We start from the raw sequence: 25996 nt of genomic DNA, 5'->3' as shown, positions 1-25996 counted from the left end.
TGATGTTGGTCGAATTAAGTAGTGATTTCATAACTCCTACATGAAAAATAAAAAATTTAAATGAGGAACGTTGGTCTTCTAGTGAATTTATACTCTGATATAAGTTTTACCAACAGGCCATATAGAGCAACCAACCGGACGATAACCGGACAGTAAACAACCATTTTATTCTAAGTTTTCGACTTTCTTCTGGTAATACTGTGATTGTATTGTCATAATTTTAAGGCTTTATGGTTGTAGCTTCAAAACTTCTGTGTTTTTAGTGAGTTTGCTTCAGTTGCAGGTTTGTTAAAGCGGAGTTGTTTCTTTTCACTGTCGCCCCATGCTCCCGTAGTTGGAGGGTTTGTTGTAAAGTCATTGTCTCTGTAGTCAGACGGGTTTTCTCAGATGAAAAGTGTTTTTATCAACTTGAATATCAAACTGAACTGGACAGAAAGGTCACAGCTAACATCTCTAGTCAACACTGTGAGGTGAGTTGTTGTAAAGTTAATCTGTGTAGGTGTTATAAATGCTCCCCATCTGAAAGAAATGCAAAATATCTACTTAACCTAAAGGATCAATCTGTCCTGTCTCTGTACAAAGTAGGGCTGTAGTGATACAATAATTTCACGATACGATATTCTGCTCACGATACAATATTATATATTGCGATATTCAGCAAACGATACAATTCAATACACTTTTGCGATTTTCTTAAAGATTTTAGAGGGACAGAGTGATTTTGGTGACATTTTGTGACTGTTATAGAGTTGGATTGAATTAATTTAGCTCTGGTTGGACATGGACACAGACTTAAAGTCGACAGCTGGACAAAATGAATCAAAGAAGTGGTGAGAAAACATGTTTCTTTTAATTGAAACAGTACAAACTGTAGCTTACATGCATTTGTAAAGTAAATAAAGTGCACCAAGCACCTGCTCTGAATAGTTTGATACCTTTTAACCCTGACACTTAACATCTGAAGGAATCACTCTAAGCCTGATGACCTAATCACTCTCCTGGTGAAGCAAGCAGTGAGTGAGACAGGTGACAGTTGGATGTTACGATACATGCGGATGAATATTGATTTTGTTCTAGGAAAGAAAATATCGATATATATCGCAAAATCGATATTATTACATAGCCCTAGTACAAAGTGTTATATTTACACCTTTCATTTCCTCACCTGATGCTAAAACTCTTTGTTTTGATCTATTTGTTATGTTTTACTAATGCGGCTTCACCTAACCGTCTTCTAGAACGTTTTAGTGAACCGTCATTTAAATTAATGGGAATGTCACAGTAAATTTACCAGCATGGCTCAGTCATAATCCCCATCAAAGCATTTACTGAAACTGGATAATTACTACAAACTCTGTTTTAGATTTAAATGTCTTTTCTCTCTGTGTGTGTCTTTGTTCTTCCCTGTAGGCAAACACACACACACACACAGGCAGCGAAAACAAAAAGCATTTTACTGCTTGTTTTTTAACTTCGTTCAGATAATGCTTTGGGGCAAATATTTCTGAAAAGAAATGAAACTTTGCTTCACCCAGAGTTCAGAGGAAGAGTCGCCAGGCGTGCTGGACAAAGGGACACGAATGACTTTTATATTATCGAATGTTGTGATCATTTTCTATTCATTAGCAGGACAAAGGTTGTTTGAGCTGCAAGTAATAACTACAATAATTTACTGTGAATAATTACACTGCTGGACAAACGTAGCGCTGGCTTCCAGAAGCAGCCGTTAGTCCTAGCTTCCCTCTCGTTGATGTTGGTTTACCAGCCGTTTGTTCTGAGGAACGACTTGAGGCTGAGATTATTTTTACTGTTGGTTGGTTTGCTTCAGATAGGTTTTTGTTAAACACAATGCTCTATGGTGCAATATTAGTGCCAAAATTAAGGCTATAGAGCACCCAGCGGTGACTACTTCCTTGTAGCAGGAGGCTATATCAATTCTGAAGCTAGCTACTGATATGATTGCTGATAGCTAGCATACATTGGCAAGATTTACTACTTTCTTTGCTGTTTAGTACAGCTAGGCTAGCAATAGAATTAGATATGCTAATGACTAGCATGCCTAGCCTGAATTTCCTTTTTTATCTTCTGTCCATTACCATAGACAGGCTAGCAACAGCACTAGATAGGGAAACAACCAGCATAACTAAGCTAGATTTTCTACTTCCTCTGGTGTCCATTACTACATATAGGCTAGTGATGTCATTGGATAAGCTAACAGCTAGCATTCCTAGGCTGGTCAGCGACTTTTAAGGAATTTTGATCAAGAAAAATGGTACATCAGATGCATTGACATGTTATCTCGACAGTTTATTGCAATCCAATGCATAACATAGACATAGTGTATAATATGGAGCATTTTTCAAGCAGTTTAAAAACTTTGACGCTTAAAATTCTTCATCATCTGGACTAGATTATTCTGCAAGAAAACCAGAATATTTAAAACCTAGTTTGGGGTTTGTGAAACATTTATTTGATTTCTGATCAAATAAATGGATCAGAAATATTAACAAATATTTGTTTGTTAATACAAACAAATATTTAACAAATCACAAATTAGGTTATAAATATTCTACTTTTAGTGTAAAATAGTCCAAAAAAATCTAAGCTCTGGAGACCGGTTTGGTTCTGAAAATGTGTTTTTGTGTCAATCGACACAATCAGTCCAGACACATAGCTTAAACTTTTGGCCATTAAGTTGTTTTTCTGGGTCATGCAGGGCTGGAAACTCTAATTTATAAAGTGTAAAAATAAGATAATGAACAGATTTAATGTTATTTTTGGTAAAAGATGTTATTTCAGATATCAAGATGAGCCACAATGCAACCAGCATGAATATTTAAATGATCCAACTGTGTTTTAATCCTTGATTTTATGACCAGTTTCCTTTTTTTCCGGTCCATTTCAGCTCCACATAGGTGGCCTAAACAAGCCACGCGAGACGAGAGTGTTTCTCTGCACAAGGACCACTCAGAAAAAACAAGAGTGCAACACAATTTTCCACCAGAGTGAATAGAAAAAGATGGGGAGAGAAAAACGAGAGGGTGTTTGTAACCGGCTGCCAGCTCATTGCTGCTTTCTCTGCATTGTGTTGGAGCTCTGAGAGTAAATATGACAAGGTTAGCGAGGGCTCGCCGCTGCCACCGGTTGAGAGGGAAATTAATTGAATTTCCAACAAGCATGCCGATGTCAGATATGGATGGGAAATTCAAAATCTTCGGCCACTGTGTGGACAAGGGCAAATAGACGAATTGGAGAAAAACGCTGGACAAATATTCCAGCAGCTCGGCGAGCCGCCACATTTATATAAAATTAATTAGACTTAAAATTAGGCAGCAAGGAGGAACATTAATGATTTAGCGTTGTTTAAAATTTCACATCCTAACCGGCAGTGAATGTTTTGGGTGGATGGTGCTGTTTTGTCGTAATGCATTAGTAAAATCAGACGGGAAACGGTTTGTTTCTGCTGGATGTCCAGTCTGATCGCTGCAGGGGAACTTCTGCACATTTCAGGATGGAAACGGCACAAAAAGAGCCAGAGAGGCGCCTGCAGAAAGGCCGATCACACAGCCGGTAGATACCAAACGCAATGTTTTTAAAGAATTCGCATGAAGATGATGAACTTATTGAAGCTCACCCCAAACTGCCCTCTGCTGAGTGAGTCTGTGCTGGAAATATGAAAAACCAAGTTCTCTGCACAGACTGAAGGATCTCAAACCGCCTGCTGAGATTATTAGTATTTTTCTATTTTTAGACCGATTTTGTGGGCAGCAGGCTAAGTCAGTGATACACAACATGACTGGATGTGATCTATTGGAAAATAAAGAAGAACAGTTAAAGAAAAGAAATGGTATGAAAAATACTGAAGCTTCATTTGAAATGAAAAGAATGTTGCACTGGTAATTTGAGTAAAAATATGAGACATAATAATAATAATAATAATGGCCTGATAAAGTCATTAAAAACTTCTGAGAAATTATAAATGTTCCCACTAATACGCTAAATGCAGAGCTAGTTTTTCATTTAGCACTTTTGCTAACATTTAGCTCACTTAGCTTCCACCAAATAAAATTTTCCAGGTAAATTCTACAGCGATAATTTACTTGGCCGTTTTATAAACATTCAGTTTAATAAAGTTGGACATTGATAAAACAAATGTGTCATTGGCACAAGGTTGAATTTTATGCTTTTTTAGCATATGCTAAATAACATGTTGGTTTAGTGCTTTAGCATTAGCTTACGCTAAATACTGTGTTGATTCAGCATTTCAGCATTTTTGTTAACTTTGAAAATGTTTAGCTCAGTTAGCTTCTCCTGAATGAATACATTTTTTGGAGGCTAGAAGTGTAATATTAGCTTCATCCGTTACAAAGCCAGTTTGAATGTGTTTGGTTTCGTTATCCACAGTGGTGGGAAGACTTCCACGAGTAGTCTAGCTAATGTTTCCTTGTATTTACCCAGAATGCCTTGTGCTGTAGTCCACTTCCTGTATTTATTACGTTACCTTTACATTTTTTAACACAGAAACGTCAGTATTTGCTGACTTAATTTGTTTTCTGATGTTAAAATTAAGAAAGCTGATGGAATAAAACGATAATTTTGGCCTTCATCACAGTGATGCGGATCAGTAAATATCCTGACAGGACGCGTCAGCGTTTGAATCATATCCTTCCTTGACGGCCGTCACTTCTGACTGGAGCGCGTTAAAACATGGAGGCCGATGGGCCGTAAATCCAGGCTGCTGACGACGCGGCCTGAGTTACGGCGCCGCCAAGTCAGAGACGTCCAGGAAGGATTTAGAGTTGGTGCAGCGGCGGCATCAGGACTGATGCTGCACGCAGAACAGGACCTGGTCACATGCTAATGCTAACACTAATGCTAATGCTACAATGACGATCAAAACAGGGAATTATTATTATGAACATTAAAATAATTGTTATATATTTGTGGTAATTTTATTTTGCTTTTAAGATCTTTTCATATTTTCTCTAAGTATTATTATCATTATAATTTATAGTAGTTATTTTATTTTATTACTGCATTTTTTTTGCTTGAGATTTTTGAGTTATTTATAATTTATCATTACATTTGTTTTTCATATTTGTAGTAATTCTATTTTAATTTTGTATTTTTTACATTTTTTTGTTTTTACAATTTTAAATAATTTTTCTAATATATTTTTATATATTATATAATCTGTTATATTGCGTAACATCCTACTTGAGATTTTTTTAATCTTCGATTCGAAGATTATGTCCAGGGTCGCCTGGACAGGTCAGCAGTCTGTCACACAGAGACACACAGGACAAACAACCATGCACACACACACACCTAGGGACAATTTGGAGAGGCCAATTAACCTGACATGTTTTTGGACTGTGGGAGGAAACCGGAGTACCAGGAGAAAACCCACCATGCACAGGGAGAACATGCAAACTCCACGCAGAAAGACCGGGCCAGGAATCAAACCCAGAACCTTCTTGCTGCAAGGCAACAGCTCTACCCACTGCTCCACTGTGCATATAAACCTGAAATCATATAAAATGATTAGCAGCTTAAGCAGAACATGAAGGTCTGATCAGTTGGGCTGCAGGTTGCCGGGTCAGCCAGGGGTCAGATTACATCCTGGATTATAAACCTTCAGATTATAAGCCGTCGTGGCGCTGTGGGTTAAGTCGGAGCCTTCGGTGGCTCTGATGTTCTGGCGCTGTGGCGCTCTCACACGCAGGGAGCCCGCTGCGCTCTGGATACCATCATTACTTATATCTCAGTCATTATTGTTGCGCGCCTGATTCATTTTGTCGTTTGCGTCAGCCGTCGGCTCACATGTTGCGGCTCGGCTTCTCGCCGTCGGCCTGTCGGCTGATAAATGACTTTGTGAAAAGCGATCCGGCCTCCTGCAGGAAAAAAGAAGAATAGAAATTGAATCCCAGCCTCTGCTGGCAGCCTCATCTGTCATCTTTTCAATATTGATGTCCATTATGTTTATGGATCGTTTGGCTGTCGTCTCGTCTCCGGCCCCGTTCGGCCACTGGGGGGCGGCGTTGACAGCGGCGTTTTGATCGATGGCCGTCGTGGTTTAATTGTCAGCGCCGTCCGGTCGTAATGGAGCTCGCCGCACGGCGGACAGATTACATCTCGGATGAGTCAGAGTTCAGCGCGCCGGACGCTGCGGGACGGATTCTGGGCCATTATCAGCGCCGCGGCTCATGTTCATCACTTCCTGTATCGCCTTTCATGGATCACATGTCCTTTTACTGGAACACAGCGGCGGCTCCGGTTAGATTTATCACACCTGCCAGGAGGAATAACTCAGTTTGCTCCTGGAACTATATTTATACGCAGTAATTTATTAGCCACACATGACCAAAAGTAGTGCATTTAAACAACAGCGGAGCACCTTCAGGAAGGGCGCAGAGGTGGTGCTGAGACTGCGACTCCCTCGTTCATCAGCGGCCTCAGCGGCCCGCCGTCCACCACTTCCCGGGTGTCGAATCGGAGCCTCTGGACGGGCTAATGTAGCAAAACAAGCAGAACAGTCAAACAAATGAGTGAAAGCTGCGGAACTACGTGTGGTTCGGTGGGCAGCGTCACTGCGCCTCGTCTCATCCCTCACCGCGCCGCTCCGTCGCTCCCCTGCGTGTTTGCAGCCAAGGTCGGCGCGGTCCTGCTCTGTTTTCCAGCCGTGTGTGGGCTTCATTCATCATCCGGTTGCCAGCGCACCCTAAATCTCTCCACCGTGTGCGAGAGTGTGTGTTTGTGCGTTTGCTTTTGTCTTAAACTCTGTGATTTCACAGATGTGTCCCACTGTACGATACGAGTTATTATGCTGGGAGAATAATGGCTTTAAAGGACAGAAAGGTTACAGTCAAGTTTATTTGTAGAGCAACATTTCAGCAACAAAGTGCTTTACATCGTAAAATCATCATACAGTCACCGACTGTTAATAATAATAACCAGATTTTTTTAAAACAGCTCAGATCTAAAATTTCCTTTTCAAGAGGAGCCTGGCAACAATATCAATAAACAATCAAACATTTTGACAAATGACGTCATCAAATATGGCAATATTCCACTTAGATCACTACAGATCAGATCAGCTGTAACCAGGTGGTTTTTAGCCTTAATTTAAATTAACTCAGTGTTTCGGCTGTTTTACAGTTTTCCGGACGTTTGTTCCAGATTTGCTTATGCAGCAGCAGATCTTTAATGTGTTTTTTTTGCTAATCCATTCACTGATTTACAAACAGTAGTATTTTAAAGTCAATTCTCTGAATTAGAGGGAACATATTGAACTAAATTTACATTTTGCATATCGTTTATTCTTCCATTTGTGTTTCTGATGCTTCTTAAAACGTTAAGTGCTTAAAAAAAACACCCCGACATTTTGTAGTAATAAATTAATACTTTCTGGTATTTTCCAAAATCTTCCTAATGAAATCACGTTTCCTAGCAACCACAGCAGAACTCCAGCACATTTGGTCAGCTGGTTTTACTGCTGTTTGTGCTGTAAAACTGTTTTGTTCATAATAATAATAAGAAGAAGAAGGTAAGGTAAGGTAATTTTATTTATATGCACATTTTCAGCAACAAGGCAATTCATAGTGCTTAGAAGCAGAAGAAGAAGAAGAAGAAGAAGAAGAATAGTAATGATCTTTACTGTTTTAGACGTTATTGAATTTCTTGTTGACTTACCATCCAGAAACCACTTGCTACATTCCTGTTGGTTGTGCAGAAGGCTCTAATAACGCTTTTCAAAGAGGTAGGGTCGTATAATTGCACATCTGTTTGCAGAGTTGAAGGCGTGGCCAGCAGCTTATTTGGATTTAAAGTGACAGGACGCCCTAAAACGGCTAAAATTTCATGATTTCACATAAAAAAAATGTAGTGAACATGTTTTGTGTGGACTGTAGATTTATCCTAAGCTGTTCAGGGAAGCATAATAGCCCACTGTTAGCAAAGAAGAGGCAGACTCAGCCGTGTGTGGTCAGCCGGAGGCGGTTTTTGGCAGCTGGCACAGCCTTGGGCCGGTTTCAGTGGATCTATATCAGCTTGGCACATCTGGACACCGCAGTCCGTCCCCCATTCTCCTCCGCCGTCAGGTTGCCTAGGGACGGAGAAATCTGGAACGGATTGAGACGGAGCTGCTTGTTTTTAAGTCATTACAGCCACGCCAGCGCTCCACCACAATCTGTTCTGCTGGGATGGCTTTTTAAGGCTGCACAGCCTCCAACCCCCTCCCTATATATCGGCAGGTAAACACTCGCCAAGATGTCATGGGAGCTTTTTCAGCATCCATAAAACAGTGACAGGTGAATCATCCCTGCAGCAGCGGCAGCAGCATCTCCCATCTCAGCCGTGAAACCCGGTTGTTCATTCGGAGAACTCATTATGGCCGCCTCACTCCCCCCTCCGGTCCTGACAGGTTCTGATGAACACCTTCTTCAGGAAAATTGTTGTTTGGGTTCGCTTTAAGGTTCTGGAATCTGAAGAAAACCTTCAGCATCTTTTAATTTTCCTCATTTTCAACTCATGCATCACAAAACGGATCCCTGACTGGCTGTGTCCGCTGCAGCTTTTGATTTGTTAAATGAATATTGAGATACAAGCGACAATAATAAAGCCACCAGCAAAACAAAGCAGTAGTATTAGCATAGTATTTGGTGGAAGCTAATGCTAACGCACTAAAACAGCAAAGTATTTAGTGAAATCTAATGCATTTCAACCATACTTCAAATACTTTTTATAGTATTTTGTCTACTTTGTATTTACTGTTTGTACTGATTGTATTTATTGATATTGATTATTCATTTTAACCTTGTTTTGTTTTTAACCTTCCTCTGTTTTTAGCTGGATTCTCATATTCCAGCTAAAAACAATAAGCAATTTATTTACTCATTAACAAAGATGAAAAACATCATTTTGGCTAATTCTGCTGCATTTATAGTCAAGCTAATATTTATAGTTTCTACCAAATAGATGAATTAAAAACTTCATATTTCAGTATGTGTAAACAACATCTGTTGCTGTTTACACAAATGCTACAACGTAGCATGTTGCCCTTAACAGGGTTGATTCTTTAGGCCTCTCATAGTTTCAGTTGAGTTTTGCTAATTGTTGCTGATTTGGCCTAATTTGATCACAGTAGAGCTTCGGTCAGAAAACTTCAGTAGGTTTTACCGCATCACTTCAAAATAAGAGCCTGAATAGTAACGGCTAGCGACTGGATGAATTATTAACAATCGATGAAAAAAAATTCAAAACAAATGTTTGCAAAACAGCCAAGTAAGTTAATTTTTGACTGAGAGTGCTAAACATTTTCAAAGCCAGCTAAAGAGCTAAACAAAAATTAGCTCCACTATTAGTGGATGCTAAGTGCTAAATCACTAACTAGTAGCCGTGTGTTGCTAGCTGCATTTCCATTCACCATAAAATTGTGTAATTTGGAAATACTGAAGTAAATTCAGTATTTCCAAAGGAAACACCTGAGTTTAGAAAACTCACTTGTTTTGATAAGAAGTTTTTGCACCAGGTTAAATTTGTTTTTCGAAACGGCAATGGAAACATTTTTTTTAGATTATTTCCAGATTTTCTTCAGTTAAATATAGGAGTCTATAGTTTCTCTTTAAAACCAGCCATTCAGATTGTATCTGTATTAATTTAATTTTGACATAATTGAGATGTTCTATAATCCTTTAAATATTGCCCCATATGTTTATACCTTGTTCTCTCCGTTTTGTTTTGTTCCTGTTTGATTCTGTTTGAAATAAACTTTTGGGGGAAAATCGCAGATCCTCAGTGATTACTGCTTCCTGTACGACCCTCCAGGCCTTCAGCTCCGTTTTCTAACATCTATCTGTCCAAACTCAATCTGCTTCTGTTTACTTTCATTTTATGGAGTTTTTATGCAGCAGAAATTAAAAACAGTTTTTTACTCCTTGATTTCCTCCATTCAGGTTCTGACCTCAGCGATCCGGCTGAGTAAAGCTTACAGTGGATGATTCAGGCAGAGTAAAAATGCTGCTTATCCTCAGGCTCTGTGACTGCAACCTGCATACATTTATAGATGGAACCAAAATGGGAAAAGGGCTGGAGGAAATTTATTAGAAACTTTGCAGTTGCAGAAATACAAAGAGAAAGTCACTTTTAGATTCTGCAAACGTGTTTCTAAGAAACGTCACTGTTAAGCTAACTGTTTATCTCTGTTGCATAACAGGCTTAGCGCTTCATAAAGTCCGCTTTATTTTCAAAATTACTTTTTTTTTCCACTTTTTTTCTCTCTCAATTTTACCCATTTCTATTAATCCAAAAGTATGTAATTAATATGTGACTCAAAACAATGTAATAAATCAACAACTAGGTCAATTTTTACTGCTATTCTGCTTCATAAATATAAAATACTGCTGGTTCCACAAGGTATTAAAAACCATTTCCCTCAGTTTATTTTTTAAATAACTCGAACGTTATTTGTAAAACTACAAATCTAGTATTTTTTTTGTTTGGTTCATTTTATTTTTAAAATCTCCCTTTTAAAGCTGCTTTAGAGTTGAACTAAGTAGAGTTGAGCATTTAATAGATAATAATAACCCAATTAATTGCATGATAAATTAAAAAGAGGTTGATCATTTCCAGTCGCATTTGTGTTCGTTTTTGTTGTGTAAAGAGATTAATTCTGCCTTTTTAATTTAATTAAAACCAAAAAAAATGCTGCAAACATTTTGACACTTTATTTTTCTTTTCAGAAAAATCCTAACGTTTAATTTTGCCTAGTTTTCCAGTCTGAGCCTAATAATTAATCATTTTTGAAGGTCAAAGCTGTTTACACATTCATAATTCATTTTATTTGTGTATGTATTCTGGATATTTAAATTGTTTTCCAGTTCCAGTTAAATGTTTGTTAGAAATTAACACAATGGTTCCCACTAGTCTGAGCTACATTAGCTAAGCTGATTTTGCCAGCTTGGCAGTAAATATCACTGACATTTATCTTAGCATTGCATGGAGTTGGGTAGAGGACTCAGAGATTCTGACTAATAGCTGTAATGTTCTCATATTGTTTATATATTGGAGCTCTAGCGAGTTCTAAGCTTGTAGCTGTTTATTGTTGCCATAGCAACCGCCTACCAAGATGGCTGTCAGTTACAAAGTTCACTGAAGTGACGTCTCAAGAGAACTTTGTATTTGTTGATCTTTGAGTGTTGGTACTTGTACTATTTCACAGTTTTTATGATTTCAGTCAACAGTGGTCTCAAAACGACGATATTATCGTTTATTGCAATAATAATATTTAGTCGCCCAGTAAAATTTGTGTGCCCAGGCCAAGCGTCTAACTCCAGTTAGGAGGATTAAAGATGTTCCACCTCAGTTTCTTAGCGCATCTCATCTGCCCTCTTCCTCACACTTCCTCTCTAATCTCTTCTCGTCTCGTTAGTCAATCCGAAGCGTCCGTTAGCCGCATCGCTTTAAAACAAAACGATAGAAAACAAGGAGACGGCTCGGGTCCGGCCGTCGGATCGATGCGGGGTGATGTAGCAGCCGGCAGGGGGGCGGACCATTTCCGTCATTACCCGGCCATGTCTCCTGATCCCGGGATTAGCAGACACAGAAACAAGGGAGAGCGTCAGGGTGGAGGAGAAGCAAACACTGCTGTCCCCAGCCGCCTGCAGAGCAGAGAATGGACAGCTGAGAGTGTGTGTGTGTGTGTGTGTGCGTTTGTTTGCAATACCTTGTGGGGACGATTTCCCTGACATATACTACGTTGTGGGGACCAATTCCTCCTTGTGGGGACCGGAGCCTGGTCCCCACAAGGGGAAACCCTGTTTTTGGGTCAGGGGTCAGAGTTAGGGCTAAGGTATGAATTGAGTTTTGGTTGGTTAGGGTTAGGAAAAGGGTAAAGGTCAGGTTTAGGCTGTAGAAATGAATGGAAGTCAATGGAAAGTCCCCACAAAGATAGCCACGCAAATGTGTGTGTGTGTGTGTGGGGGTGTGTGTGTGTGTGTGTGTGTGTGTGTGTGTGGAATGGAGAGAGTAGAAAGAACAGGAAATTGAGACTTTGTTGGTTTTTGTAGGATCTTATCCAAGTAATTTTGGTTTAGTTTCCACTGCAATCTTGTTAGTTCACTTAAAATAAGTCAAAACTAACTTCGTATAAGTAACTTTTCAAAAAGCTCTGTTAAAACATGTCAAAATCTGCCAGTGGAAGTCCAACTTTTTCATAAATATTAAAGAATTATTGACTTAAAACTAATTTCTATATATTTCTGAAAAGTTACTTATTAGTTAGTTTTGTCTTATTTCAAGTAAACTAACGTATTTGCACTAGAAACTAGACCAAATTTATTTGGTCAGATTTTGTGTTTTTGTAGTCACGTTATTAAAGTTGCAAAAAATAAGAACTTTCCAGTTTTGGCATGGTCAGTCCTCCGTACTTCCGCTCTTCTTCTCTTGTTTGCAGCTCACACACTCGCCTTCATCCAGAGCGGATCCTGGCAGAGTAGAAAAGGCAGAGGCGTGTGAAAAGCAGAAAAAGTGTCAGAGGAAACAGGTTGAAACCTGCCTGGACAACTAAACTAGTTCGATTTTAACAGGAAATACTTTATTTTTTAAATGTAATATCAATATTTTATCATGGAAACTCCCTCAGTTCTAAAGTCCCAACCTGATTCCTGGACCTCGATCTGCTGCCTTTGATTAAACGTGTTTACAGCTTATAAACAAAAGAAAGAGCTTTTAATGGCTCAATCTATTTGTTTGGTGCAATAAACTGCTCTAATTCTTAACAATAAAGCCTAATGAGATCATTTTCTAAGCAATCTCAGCTTAAACTCAACTAGCTTAATTACTTGTCCATGCCTCAGCAAATAAAGTGCTTTTCTTTGCATGCTGGAATAAATAAAATGAACATAAGGAGCAACAGGACGACATAAAGTTAGAGCTTAGAAACAAGCAACTTAAGTTTTTCTTTATTCCATTAAATTTGTCTGCAACTTCGTTTTTCTGAACTCTAGAAAATATCAAATTATCAAGTTAAGGCATAAACCCTTCATCATAGCTGCTGATAGGAATATATGTGATTTTTATCTATTTTAAATAATTTATTGATCTTTTTTGTAATGAAATAGTCGTGGACTTGTGTTAAAAGAAAAAGACACAATCCTTTCCTTTCTGCTAAGGATTTATGATAACCAAATAGATAACCAAGTGTCTTTCAGTAGGCACTTCTCTTTGTAAAATAATTGATTTGTAAACCTAAATTTTAAACTTTCAAGCCGTTATTATCCATAACTGTTCAGTGATTGAGTTATTTTGGTCTGGTTTAGATTAATGACCATTCAGTCACTGCAGCATGGACCAGAGAAAAGCTTAAAGTCAGACTTTAACCTGCAGCTATTTAGAAATTAGCTACTGCTGCTGCTTTTAGCTGCTGCTTTTGTTGTGATGTCAATAAATGAGACACTAAGGCTATGATTAGGTGAACAGAGACAAAAATAATATGTGTAAGTGACTTTTGCATTAGCTACGGCTAAATACAGTGTTGGTGGCAGCATTAGTTTTTCTTAAATACTGGTGTAGCGCTTCCGTTTTAGCAGAGCTAATGTTTCTGATTAGCGCTTTAGGTTTAGCGTAGCTAACCTTTTAGGTAGCCGTGTCCACCACTGTTTATATAGCTAGATATGGAGAAAGGAATCACCTGTGGGTTACCTGAAGTTGTCTTGGCTAATTCAGACAGTCACTGGTGGAGCCAGAACCTAAAGATATCAGGGAATAACAAACTGCTACTAGATCAGCAGAGCCGGTCGGGTTCAGGGGAACCTAGAAACTGTCAGCAGAACCGCCGTTCAACCCGTCGCTTCCACCCACGTTCCCAGGGCAGCTGCCACCTGCTCGGGCCTGAAATGTCAGGGGAGACTCTTAAAACGGTGAAAGATCAGCATAGATTATAGACCTTGGCTTATGTAAGGTTTGGTACGACATCACAGGAAGACATGCTGGAAAATAGAAATAAAAAGCTGCTTTCAGGTGGTTTATACGCCGCTGAGGCACTTTCTGCAGCCTGTAAAATTACAGGAGTAATCTGTTTTTATTTTTGTTTTAGCCTTGACTTTGCACAACGTCTCTATTTTCTCTCTGAGCTCCAGACTCGTGTAGCAGATTGTCTCTCTAGTAATCTCCTCCCTCCGTCTGCTTAGCGCTCCGTTTCAGAGCAGTGGAGGAGCTTCCTTCTCTTAATTTAAGTGGTTGAATATTTTTTGGCCTGAATATTACACCAAGAGAGTCTTGATGGCCTGGATTTTCTTTTTCCCATCTGGTTTTTCAGGATTTGCCTCATTGGCTGTAGATTCTTGGTCCTGGCTGACTTCCTCATGAAGGAAAATCTGCAGCGTTGCCTTTTGGTGGACAAACATCGTCTTACTTCTCTTGGATAGCATCCTAGCCCAGGTCATTACAGTACCACCTCGTTATCTCACTGCTGCTAAATGCTGCTAGTTTTATACCAAACAAACAAAAAGTAAACCTTCCAGAAACTTTCATTTTGTCTCAACAGAATATTTTCCTAAAAGTGTTTTTGGTAATTGGCCTTCCAGTTATGCTCAGTATCAGTTTTTGCTGAACCCTGAACACTGACCTTAAAGCTGCAGTATGTGACTTTAAAATAGATACTGTTTTTTTTTTTACATATTTATTGAAACTGTCACCATGTTGTGAGAAAATCTATGGAAAAAAAATCTTGCTCTTTCTCCCAGTGCAAACTAGAATAAACCAGTGAGAGCCAGGAGGCAGGTCTTAACGCTGTTAATCACCCTCCGTGTAGCTCTCAGCTATGCTACAACTAGCATAGCTGGTCATGAATGCTAAGACTAGTTAGCATAGCCACTGATGATACGGGGTAAACATTCTTTCTGTAACGGTAATTTGTTTCTTTGCCATCAGCACATTTAGCAGCAAGTATATGAGGTTGATTGACTGCGTTAAGCCCCGCCTCCTGCCTCTGATTGGTTATTTTTGATCAGATTCACAGATTGTCTGTCTCATATCAAACTGTCACGACATGGTGAAATTTTAACACATATGCAGAAAGCATATTTTGGGTGAGTTGTAATCAGTAATTTTGGATAATTAGTGGCTCCTGGGAAGGTTAAATCTACTTCCTGTCAGACGGGTTGCAGTTGGATGATTTCTTGAGTAATTCTGACTGAAAACGGTAAAATTAACCCAAAAGTTTAGAAATCAGTGTTTTCAGAAAACATTAATTTTTTCTGTGAACTCAGAGGATTTGGCTTTCATGCTCCAGTGGTCGGCCTCGGCTTCACACCCGGTCATCTTGGCAGTTCTGTGACCTGAAAGGTGAAGCTGTGAATACTCAACGTAAATCTTTCTGCATGACTGCAGGCGTCCGGCTCGCAGAGGACGCTCTGCCTCGGCGTCATGGCAGACAGAAAAAAGAAATCAGCTGATCAGTCTGCGACTCGACGGCAACAGAGTCGCTCATCTCTCACGGCAGAAAGTAAACTCTCCTGACTTTGACTCTAAAATCAGGCTGAACTCAACCCTGTGAGCAGAAAACAAGGTTACGCTGCGCTAATGGCGCTCTTTCAGTCCAGCGCGTCACAAGGGATCACAAAAAATAACATTTTCAGGGGGGAGAATGAAAGACGCGACACAGGGGAGCGCTGCGCGGTGGCGCTGGTTAGAGAGATTAAAGATATGACACGAGGAAATGATGCCAACTTCCACCTCTTCCTCTTGTCTTTCCACGTTGCTCTCCTGGGTCCCAGAGAGTTAAAAATAGAGCTTGTTTAATAGAGAAGAGGAGAGGACTCCGCTGCGGAGGGAGAATGCAATTTGAGATTGGCCAGATTGCTTTTATTCCTCCTTTTCTTCTTCCCGTCGGCCACTCAGGAGGCGAGCCGCCGGGGCCCCTAAGCCGCAATAAGCCCGACGGCCGCCGCCGCACTCGCAGCGCGATGAAATAAAAGAGGGACTCGGGGAAGATCAGCTGGGATTTGAGAGTGTTAGATGAGAGCCAGGTGAGGAGGAGGAGAGATGAAGGAGATGCTTCAAGTGGGATGTGTCTGGATGTAAATGCAACAAACCACCGAAAGGTGGAAATCAATGTTGGTAGAAACTAAAGAGTCTAAATAGGAACATTTCAGTTCTGTTGGTAGGTTGGCCTGTCACAATAAATCAGTTAATTAATCTCATGATCAATTAAGACAAGATCAATAACTTCCATTTTCATGATTCATCGTTTTGCTGTTTTCTCTGTCAAAACTGGTCCTGTCTTTTTTTACAGACTTTATGATTCATTTTATTTAAGGATGAACTGATTGCAGTTTTCTGGCCGATCGCCGATTACCGATCTGTAAAAAAGCCAATTCAGATTCATTAAAACATGAAGTTTGATGCTTTCATCCCCACATGGCGTTCCCAGACTCATTAAAAGATTTGTTGAAAATAAATGTTTTAACTTGACCTCCAAGTTGATTATTTTATTTTATTTGGTAAATATAATAAAAATGTGTCCCATAGATGCAGATGGAGACTTTTAATTTGTAATCAGGGTTACAAGTTTTTAGATTAATATCAGAAATTTTCTCCCAACAAAGTTTTAAATTTTCTTTTGGAAATTTTACTAGAACATTTCTGAGATTAATCACAAAGTTTGAGTTTTTGACAGAAATTTGCTGCTTTTTTTCTATTTATGACGGTTTTTAATACAGCATGATAAAAATCCCAGTCATGTTTTTGATCTACAATAAATATCAGGAGAATTTTGGCCCACATGGAAAAAGTTTGTACACCCTGCATTAAATGTCCTTTTACTGCTAAGTTTCCCGGGAGCCGGGTCTGGTTTAGCCAAGGACCTTGCCACTCACAACATGGCGGACGTCTCTGGTGGAAACCGTCACACATGCTCTTGTTTTGTGTTTCAGGAGGTGAAGGTTCAGCCGAGACCGGCCAGAAGGAGACGTCCACCTGCGACATCTGCCAGTTCGGAGCGGAGTGCGACGTGGACGCCGAGGATGTTTGGTCAGTCCGAACTCTCCCTCCTCCAAACCGCCCGACCCGGCTTCTGACTCTTTTCAAAAACACGTTCAATCAAATCGGTCCAAATATAGCCGTCCGCCTCAAAGAACTGGAAGCGCCGCTGCTCTGTCTCCTGCACAGAGCCGCCGCTGAACACCCGCCGAGGGTTTTTATTGCATGGCTGACCATTTCATTTAACCTCAATTACCAGAGCAGGGCCGGGAGAGAAAGGAGATTTTCGCTTATGCTGGAAATCCAATTACTCTCCTTACAGGACTTGGCAATGTCAGAGCAAAAAAAAAAAAATGTCTTGGAGTCGCACGGGAGAAACTAGTTCAGTGATGAAATAACATTTGTTGAAGGTTTAACCATTTCCTGCAGGTTCTCCAGCTTTGTTGTGTAGGAAACTACTGGAATCAGCAAAGAAATCCCAGCTGGAAATTAGGAGCGCCCTGAGAGTATGACTCCATCAAACGGCTTGATGTAATGGAGAGATAATGTACCCCAGTGTGCAATAACCATAATGCCAAGGAATGGCTTCATGATGCATTTTGAGCCGCGTTGCTAATACTAAACAGCCGCACTCCTCCCGATGCCACCCATTTTTGCAAATGCTCCGTAATACGCCTCTAAAACCCAGAAATTGATTTAATGGCACTTTCCGAATTCCCGGCGGGAAATTTATCCAATCACTGCAGGACGGAGTTGACGGTTTGCGCACGTAAAACTGAAACACTGAAGAAAATGGAGCCTCGATCTTACCTGAAATGAAGACATTTACACATAGGAGAGCAAGTCAGTAGCATTTAGAAAATCAAATTTGACATAAATATTATAACAGACATGAATATTTCAGCGTCTCCTTGTGTAAAAGCGAAACTACGAGTGTTTAATCTTTAGAAGCCCCAAGGTGTGTGGATGGGAAGGTTTGTGGTGGATAATCAGGGAGGTAATTGCGACCCGTCGGTGGGTGATTTCCCTGAAACGGCAGCCAGCGGCGGCTGCAGCGCGAGGCTGTTTTGATTAAAATGACAGGTTAGTCCAATCAGGCGGCAGCTGGTTTTAATCAAACACGCTGTCAGTTAATCACACCGTGATTGGAGAGAGGTGGCTGTAATCAAAAACCGTCTTATTTTTACACAAACAGCCCACATTAATAAACAGTTTAGTTCTTAAAGCAACTTTTAAAGGAGGAATGCAGCATTTTGTTGGTGCCTGAATGGGCAATTATTAGTTTCAAAGGGGTGTTTTAGCTTTTTGTTCTGCTTAAATGGTTTTTCCAAAGAGAGTAATTAACTTCCAGAGTGCTATCTGCAATCCCTGCTTGGAAATCCAGGCTGTGCTTTAATCTGCTCTGGTCAGAAATATGCATCCACTCATCATGGCCAAGAATGTCTGATTCCTTTATTTTAATGATTTATTTGAAATGTTCCTTTGACACAGTGGAATGATTACACGGCTTCCAGCTGCAGCCGTTTTTAAAGAGGAACTGGGAGCTCAAACTGCAGTGCTACCTGCTCAGCAACGGCTCAGATATATCCATTCCACCAATAAAAGATATGCTAGCCATCCTGTAGCATCCTAGCATTTTTTCTAACTTTGAAAACATCTAGCGCAGCTAGCTTCCCATAAATCTTTATTTTCAGATAAGTTCTAAAGTGCTAACTTAGTTGAGTGTGTTTCTAAACATTGGTGTTGAAAATTTGGCCTTTAACTGTTTCTTCATTAACATTAGCTTCAGCTAAAAATCATGTTGATAGAGCACTTTAGCATTTTTGCTAACTTTGAAAACATCTAGCACAGCTAGCTTCCCATAAATCTTTATTTCCAGATAAGTTCTAAAGTGCTAACTTAGTTGAGTGTGTTTCTAAACATTGCTGTTGAAAATTTGGCCTTTAACTGTTTCTTCATTAACATTAGCTTCAGCTAAAAATCATGTTGCTAGAGCACTTTAGCATTTTTGCTAACTTTGAAAACATTTAGCACATGTAGCTTCCCATAGCTTATTTCTAGATAAATTCTGAAGCGCTAATTAACTTGGCTGTTTTGTAGATTTTAGTTAAATAAAGTTGGTGATTGATTGCCAAGAATTCTTCAAGTAGCTTGACATTTATATTTATGCTCTTATTTTGAAGCGGGTGCAGCAGTTCCACTTCCTCTCTACAACAAGCAAACAAATTAAGCTAACAGAAGAATTTAGTCCTTTAGGGTTTAGCGTACGCTGATTATCATCACAGTCTAGGGCTTTTAGTGGATCTAATGTTTTTGCTTCGTGTTATAGGCTTAGCATGGCGAACCCCATCAGATTGATGCCATTGTTTTTACTTTGATATAGTGCATAATGGCTGCTGGCGTCTGTCTTGAGGGTGAGCTGTAAGAATGGCATGTTAATGTTAGCACTGTGTGCTAGGTTTTAGCTCCTTGAGGACATAACCGAACAACTTGGCGTTGATTTTCCCATTTTTGTTTTAAGGAACACATTCAGTTACATTTTTAGCACTAGCATTAGCTAACCTGCTAACTACCTTGAGACCTTGTTTAGAACGATTGTTCATTCATATTGTGATAACATTTTCTGTCTCAACAAATCTATTTTAATCAATTTGAGAGTAAAAAGCTTCTGCATCGATAGATAATTGTATCTCTGCTGTCAAACTACTAAAATGTTCTAACGTGGTGAAGTGGATCACTCTGCAGCCTGGAAAGGAGCAGGTTATTTAGATAAAATAGATTATTTAGGGTTGTATCTTCATGTTTCTGTACAAATTTTGACACGCTTTCACCATTTTGTGAGAAAGGACAGTTTATAGAGACCTGTTAACCTTTTGAACTGTGTAATGCTGGGAGAGAATGTCACTCAGGCAACATTCAAACACCTTATTGCAGCTGCACCACAATGGAGCCCCACTTTAGAAGACCTTATTTTTAAACCTAATTCTTATGTTTATCCATTTTGACAGCATGAAATAACCCGTGTTTGCCTGCTATAATAAAAGGTTATGCCTGGTCAGGAGAAAATTGTCATTTCAGCCCATTCTCTCCCCAAAGTATTATTGATTCCATTCGTCATCATTTGTGATTCACCAGAAAATGAATATTTTTCCGTCTCTTGCTTCATGGATTCAGATAAAGAAAAATGTCCTGAGTGTTGTGGTGAAGATACCGCAGCGCTGAGTGAACCTCATTTGGCAGAACGCTTCACAGCCTTTATCTGCACTCCGCCCTTCTATAGCTCCTATTCTCTGGAGGCGAGCGGCGGGCAAAAAAACACTAATTTGCCCCAGAGGGATCAATAGAGTGTCACAAAATCCCATTTAGATCCATTTGTGGTGTAAAACTGTAATTACCCACAAAAATCTATGCTTTCAAACCCATCAATAGCGGCCATCAATGTTGATGGAATTAAAGGAGGTTGCTTGGCGGTCTGGAAGCGGCTGCTGGACCTCCTGAGGATCAGACCCACAGATGTGTCCAAGACTTTTCTCTGGATGTTAAGTGGATTTAAAATAAAAATGCCAGGATGGAGGATGAAACCGGCTGTCAAGTCTGCTTTTCTTTGCAGCGATTTCTGGGGCTGCTGTTTGTGTTTTTATAACTCCTAATGAGTGTTTGTCAGAAAATGATCCAAGCAATATTCAATGGGAGATTTGTTGTGTGTTTTAGCATTCAGAGCTAGCTGTTTGTCTCTGTTAGGGCCCTTCTTCTCCATGAGTTGTTGGTCAGCAGATTTGACTGTTTTGTGAGCTTTCAGTTGAATAAAGTTTAACATCTCTGTTTAAGTTTTGGTTAAAAATCTTTAAACCATTTACCGTTTATATTCATGCTCTTATTTTGAAGTAGGTCTAGGCTTTTTATGCTGCAGTTCCAGTTCCTCTCATTTTTTTTCCACCAAAAACTATTTTAAGAGAAAAACAGGAATAAAATAAAACAGCAGCTGAAGACAATGAAAAGGAGCATAATGTCAGTTCTTTCAAGGGCAGATATAATTTAAATCTGAAGTTAGTGGTGTAGCATTAGCTTCAACTAAACACCATGTTGGTGTAGCACTTTAGCATTAGCAGAACTAGCGCAGCTAACTTTCAGTCAGCAGCATTAGCTATTCTGACTGCTTTTTAAAATAAACTGTAATAAATTGCTACATCTGGAAGTGGATGACTTGTTAGGAAAGTCTAGTAGCACCAAAATTGTCTTCTTTGATAAATTCTCAGTTTTTTGATACCATTGCTTTCACTCCAGTCCAGTTCTTACTGGCTCATTGTGTGTGAAGGTGGAGCTGAGTGTTTGGTTTAATGTGTTGGCTAACAGGCTGTTTTCCTGCTGATAATAAAAGCAGGTTTAGACTCAGTCGACCTGGAAAGCTAATTAACTGCAACACCGGTGGAAGTGTAAAAAATCTCCAGATAAAAGAAGAAATGGCAGCTGGTTTCTGGCGTCAGGTGGATTGTTGATTGGTTCAGGATGAGCAGACCTGAAGCGAACTGAAATCAAACTTCTCTGCGCAGACAGCCCTCAGGTGAGGCAGAAAATAAAAACAGAGAAGAAGATCCACGGAGGAGAGACGGAGAAACATGATGTTTAAATCAACACAGCTGGAGCACAGCACTCATCCCCAGACATTCATTTATTTCTTACTGCAGCTACAATAAAACTTTGCTTACTACAAATTGAATTTCTATATTTGGAGGCGCTCACCTGGCAGTGACACCTCAGAAGGAGATATCCCCCCACCGCTGCAGACAAACAAACACATCTGATCGTTTTTCCCTCTGAGCTTCACCCTGAAGTCGTGTCGCATCTGAAACCTGAACAGTCTCACATTGATCTCCGTCTTTGAGCGCCGCTCTGAACCATCGCTTATTTTCTACGTTTTCCTGCTCAGTTTGAAACGATGCATTAAAAAAACTGGGAATGAAATCAAAATTTAAACCTCTGCCACTTCTCAGCAGCTTCCTGAACCGTTTAAGGAAAGGATCAGGATTTCTAAAACTTGTTTCACTCTACTCCAGGGGTGCCCAAAGTGTGGCTCGAGGGCCATTAGTGGCACTTTGAATCATTTGTACTTTAGAATGGTACAAATTTGGTCCTCTGACACTTTCTGTAATTTTTTGGGATGAGGTTTTCATTCTAAAAACTTTAAAATTCTTCTTAAACATAAAACATGAAGTACAACACAACTCATTTTTTATTAGCTTTTTTTTGTGCTTTTATTTTCATTTTGTAGCAACTTGCTCAACTTGGTCACACAAACCAATGTACTATACAAAATTCAGCAAAAGTTTTAGAAGGAAATTCTCATTTTACAAATATTTCATAGACCTGTTGCAGCTCACAAAATCCAAAAAGCTGCTCCCTGACGATGGCTAGCATCGGTTTTAGCTGTCAAGTTGTCAACATAACACACCAAATCTTATATGTGATGCATAAAAGAAAAAGGGATGCAGTGCTTTGCTTCAAATGGTCACCACTACAAAAACTAGAAGAAAAAAAACAGGAAAAAGTTTTGATCAAGAAAAAAATATCGAGGGAGAGGGAAGGAAATCAGCTATGCTAGCTTGACTATGACAACCTTAACATGTAGATGTGCTGTGGAACTCTGTGCGTTTCGGTTCAGTTAGACATAAAAAAGACGACTCACACACCAACTCTCTCTCATCAGTAGAGCAGGTGTTCAAATTAACTAATCTAAATTAGCTAATAACTAATAATCTGCCACGGTGATCAGTTATTAATAATCACAAAATAAACATCAAACCTGAAAACATAAAACTGTAACTGTTCAAATGTCTGAGTGTCTTTTGCTGCTGAATCCTGAAACATAAAGTGGCGTTGTTGTCAGTTGCTATGGCAACAGGTCTGCGTGTAGCGTAGCCGACTCAGAGAGCGAGAAAAAGAAGAATACGAGTGTTTTTGAGTCGTTCTTCAGTGTTTTTTCTGTTATTTTTCCCTTTGCTGTGGTGCGCTGAATTCATACCAACATCTCCAGGTTTCATTTTAATGGTTTATAACATGAAACAGTTTTATAGGCCAACAAAATGGAAAATAATTAGCCTAGAGAATTAAATAACTATGAAGAGTACGGCAAATGTAAAAAATATTATGCTTATTTAATTGTTGTTCAGGTAAGTTAGAAATAATTCACCATAATATTATTTTATGTTTGACATTAGGGCAAAAAAGAAACTTCGGTCCTGTAAATACTTTCAACTTGGGGATTTTGACCCTCTGTTCAAAAAGTTTGGACAGCACTTCTCTAATCATGCCGACTTGCTTTGTGTGTTCATTATGCTGCAGGAACTGCAACAAAATTGCTGCTTTATGTTTTTTTTCCACCAGCAATAAACAGCGGTGTGTCCCTGATGGCATTAAAATTCGGTCTTATGCTGATTACAGTGGTTCCTGGGAGATGAGGGATAATAATTATCTTTAATAAAATCCAGGCTCCCACATTTTCTCCATGCACAGATGTTTTTAAAAAAGCAGATTTCAGTGATTCAGTGTCTGCTTCAGATAACAGGAGGTATGATGACGACACTGCAGAACATGATGGAGGTGGTCCTCCAGTAAGACCGAGAGAGAAAATATTTTCTAACTGAGAAGTGATGATACTGAGACCACAACATGAGATATTCAGCTCCTGAAGAGGGAGAACGCTGTGGTTTATCTCATTTAATTAAGGTGTTCAATTTGATTGAGCCAAGAATTTACCTTTATTATTATTTTATTCCAACTGCAGCCAGTTGTCCATAAAGTCCGGTTCGTTTCGAGAGGTGTGGATGCTGATTGAACTCTGGTCCATCTCCAAACTTCGGTCTCGGTTTGGTTGAAGTTAAATCTGGTTTGGTTTGAATGCATATGTGAACGCCAAGCGGACCAGACCGCTCCAAAAGCAGGAAATGGACTATAATGCAGGGCATTCTGGGTAAATACAACCAAAACAAATGTATTAGCCTAGCATTAGCTGGAGAAATGGCTGATGGTCTTAAACCAAAGACAAAAGAGAAATCCCACAACTGCTAAACTCTTGACGCCATTTTTGTTTTAATTTCGTTGCTCTCAGTGTCTTCAGAGGTTTTTGTGTCGTTTCCTTCAGTGGTTCTTGGTGCAGCGCCCCCACAGGCCAGGAGGGGAACAGGTTGCTCGAAGGGTTTGGATTGTTTGACTTGGTGCTGAGAGAGGGAACCACAGCAGCTGGAAATGTAACAAACGTTCCAGCTTTGGTCCAAATCGAACCGATTCTAATAACTCTCTAGCATGGAACCAGTTCTGCTCCTTTTTTCTGCCATGCTGTTTTCCATCAATAGTCCCTGGACTACTAGAGTCTAACGTCACACAGCCAAGCAGCAGCATTCACCCGCATGTCACGGTGGGTGTTTATCGGATATTTTCTATTCACCTTCTCCTGCTTTTCCCTCCCGTTTTGCTGCGTCTCTCTCTTTTCTCTCGCTCAGTTTTCCACAGGATTACAGTGAAATTTGAGGCAGAGGATTATAAAAAAAAATCAATGCAGTGTTCAGTTACAACTGGGTTTGCTGCTGGGGATTTGTACACAACACGGAGCGGTTAGTGGGAGACGCCAGCTTCGCTGCTCGGTGTGTGTTGGCGTGTGAAACGCGGCTGAAATGCACGTAAAGCTGCTTTTTTTAGCTGGGAGTCTGCAGACCGTCAGGGGAGGAGGGAGGCTTTGATTGCAGGGAAATCACAGGGAACTAATCAATACAACACATCCAGCTAAGGAACTGTACTCACACACACACACACGGTGCTTTTCTACACATCCACGCTCCGATAACGCCCGTTTAACACCCCCACCTCTCCGTACCGATCCACGAACATGCAGAGGAATGGGAGCGAAGAAGGTGCTGCTGAAACACGGATTATCACCAGGCGACTCGTGTCCCAACCACGCGTGCGCGCGTGTGTGTGTGTGCGTGTGTGTGTGTGTGTGTGTGTGTGTCGGTGTGCGTGCGTGTGTGTGCATGTGTGTGTGTGTGTGTTGGCGCACTGCAGTCAGGTGGTACCATGCCTATTGTGGAGACAGTGAGAGGCCTGATTAAAAATGTATGGAGGCTCTCAGGATGGAAGGCTCTTCTGTGATGGGATTAAAGCGCATGAATACATACATATGATGATGATGATGATGATGAAGCTGTGTCTTGTCACCTATTTTTAATTTGTGGAGAAATTTGTTTCTTTGACGTTAGTCGCTTTGATTTGTATGGACGAGGATTAGAACCGCTGAAAAGAAGTAATTTGATTTCAATCTCAGAATATTGACATTTTTCATCAGAATTTGGATTTTTACCTCAGAAATCTGACCTTAATGTCTTTCTTTTTCTGATTTCAATCTCAGAATATTGAGAGGTGGGGGTGAGGACAGAAAACATGAACTTCTCTGTAAACACTTCAAAATAAGAGCATGAACATAAACATCACAGCAATTCATTTGTCAAAAAAACCGTCTCTACATGGTAAGGTTACATACTGTTACCTGTTTTTAAATCTCTGTTTCACATGCCGTTTTTATTTTAATTATGTAAAGCACTTTAAATGCCTTGTTGCTGAAATGTGCTATACAAGTAAAATTTGATTGATTGATTGATTGATTGATTGATTGATTGATTGATAAGCTTAGAGAGCTCATTTAAAAAGCTATTATTATTGTTGTTATTATTAATAACTGGTCAGCAGTCTACAGCCGCCTTTTCTCTGGATTAAGACTCTTTCTGGTCTCAACTCTGTAAAACCGTCTGAGCAGCACTGGATCACAGAGCTGTTGGAAAACATGTTTTCAATTTAAAGGCTGTATGATTTTACCTTTCTGGTTTTCCAGACGTCCTGCGGTGTGTGTGTAGGTGTGTGTGTCTGTGTGTGTGTGTGTGTCTGTGTAGGTGTGTGTGTGTCTGTGTAAGTGTCTGTGTAGGTGTGTGTGTGTGTGTAGGTGTGTGTGTGTGTGTGTGTGTGTGTGTGTGTG

General features: G+C 39.9%; 1 protein-coding gene across 1 annotated transcript in view; it reads left to right on the top strand.

Annotated features, from left to right (window-relative positions):
- The window catches only part of tmeff2a (transmembrane protein with EGF-like and two follistatin-like domains 2a), a 119794-nt gene that overhangs the window by 79587 nt on the left and 14211 nt on the right, over window positions 1-25996 (top strand). Inside the window, exon 5 of the mRNA XM_007552287.2 lies at window positions 16932-17028. Within this exon, the coding sequence (XP_007552349.1) occupies window positions 16932-17028 (97 nt within the window). The remainder of the gene's footprint in view (window positions 1-16931; window positions 17029-25996) is intronic.

The sequence above is a fragment of the Poecilia formosa genome, unplaced genomic scaffold, assembly GCF_000485575.1.
Source record: "Poecilia formosa unplaced genomic scaffold, Poecilia_formosa-5.1.2 Scaffold47, whole genome shotgun sequence".
Classification (NCBI taxonomy): Eukaryota; Metazoa; Chordata; class Actinopteri; order Cyprinodontiformes; family Poeciliidae; genus Poecilia; species Poecilia formosa.
This window is presented reverse-complemented; position numbering and strand designations above follow the sequence as displayed.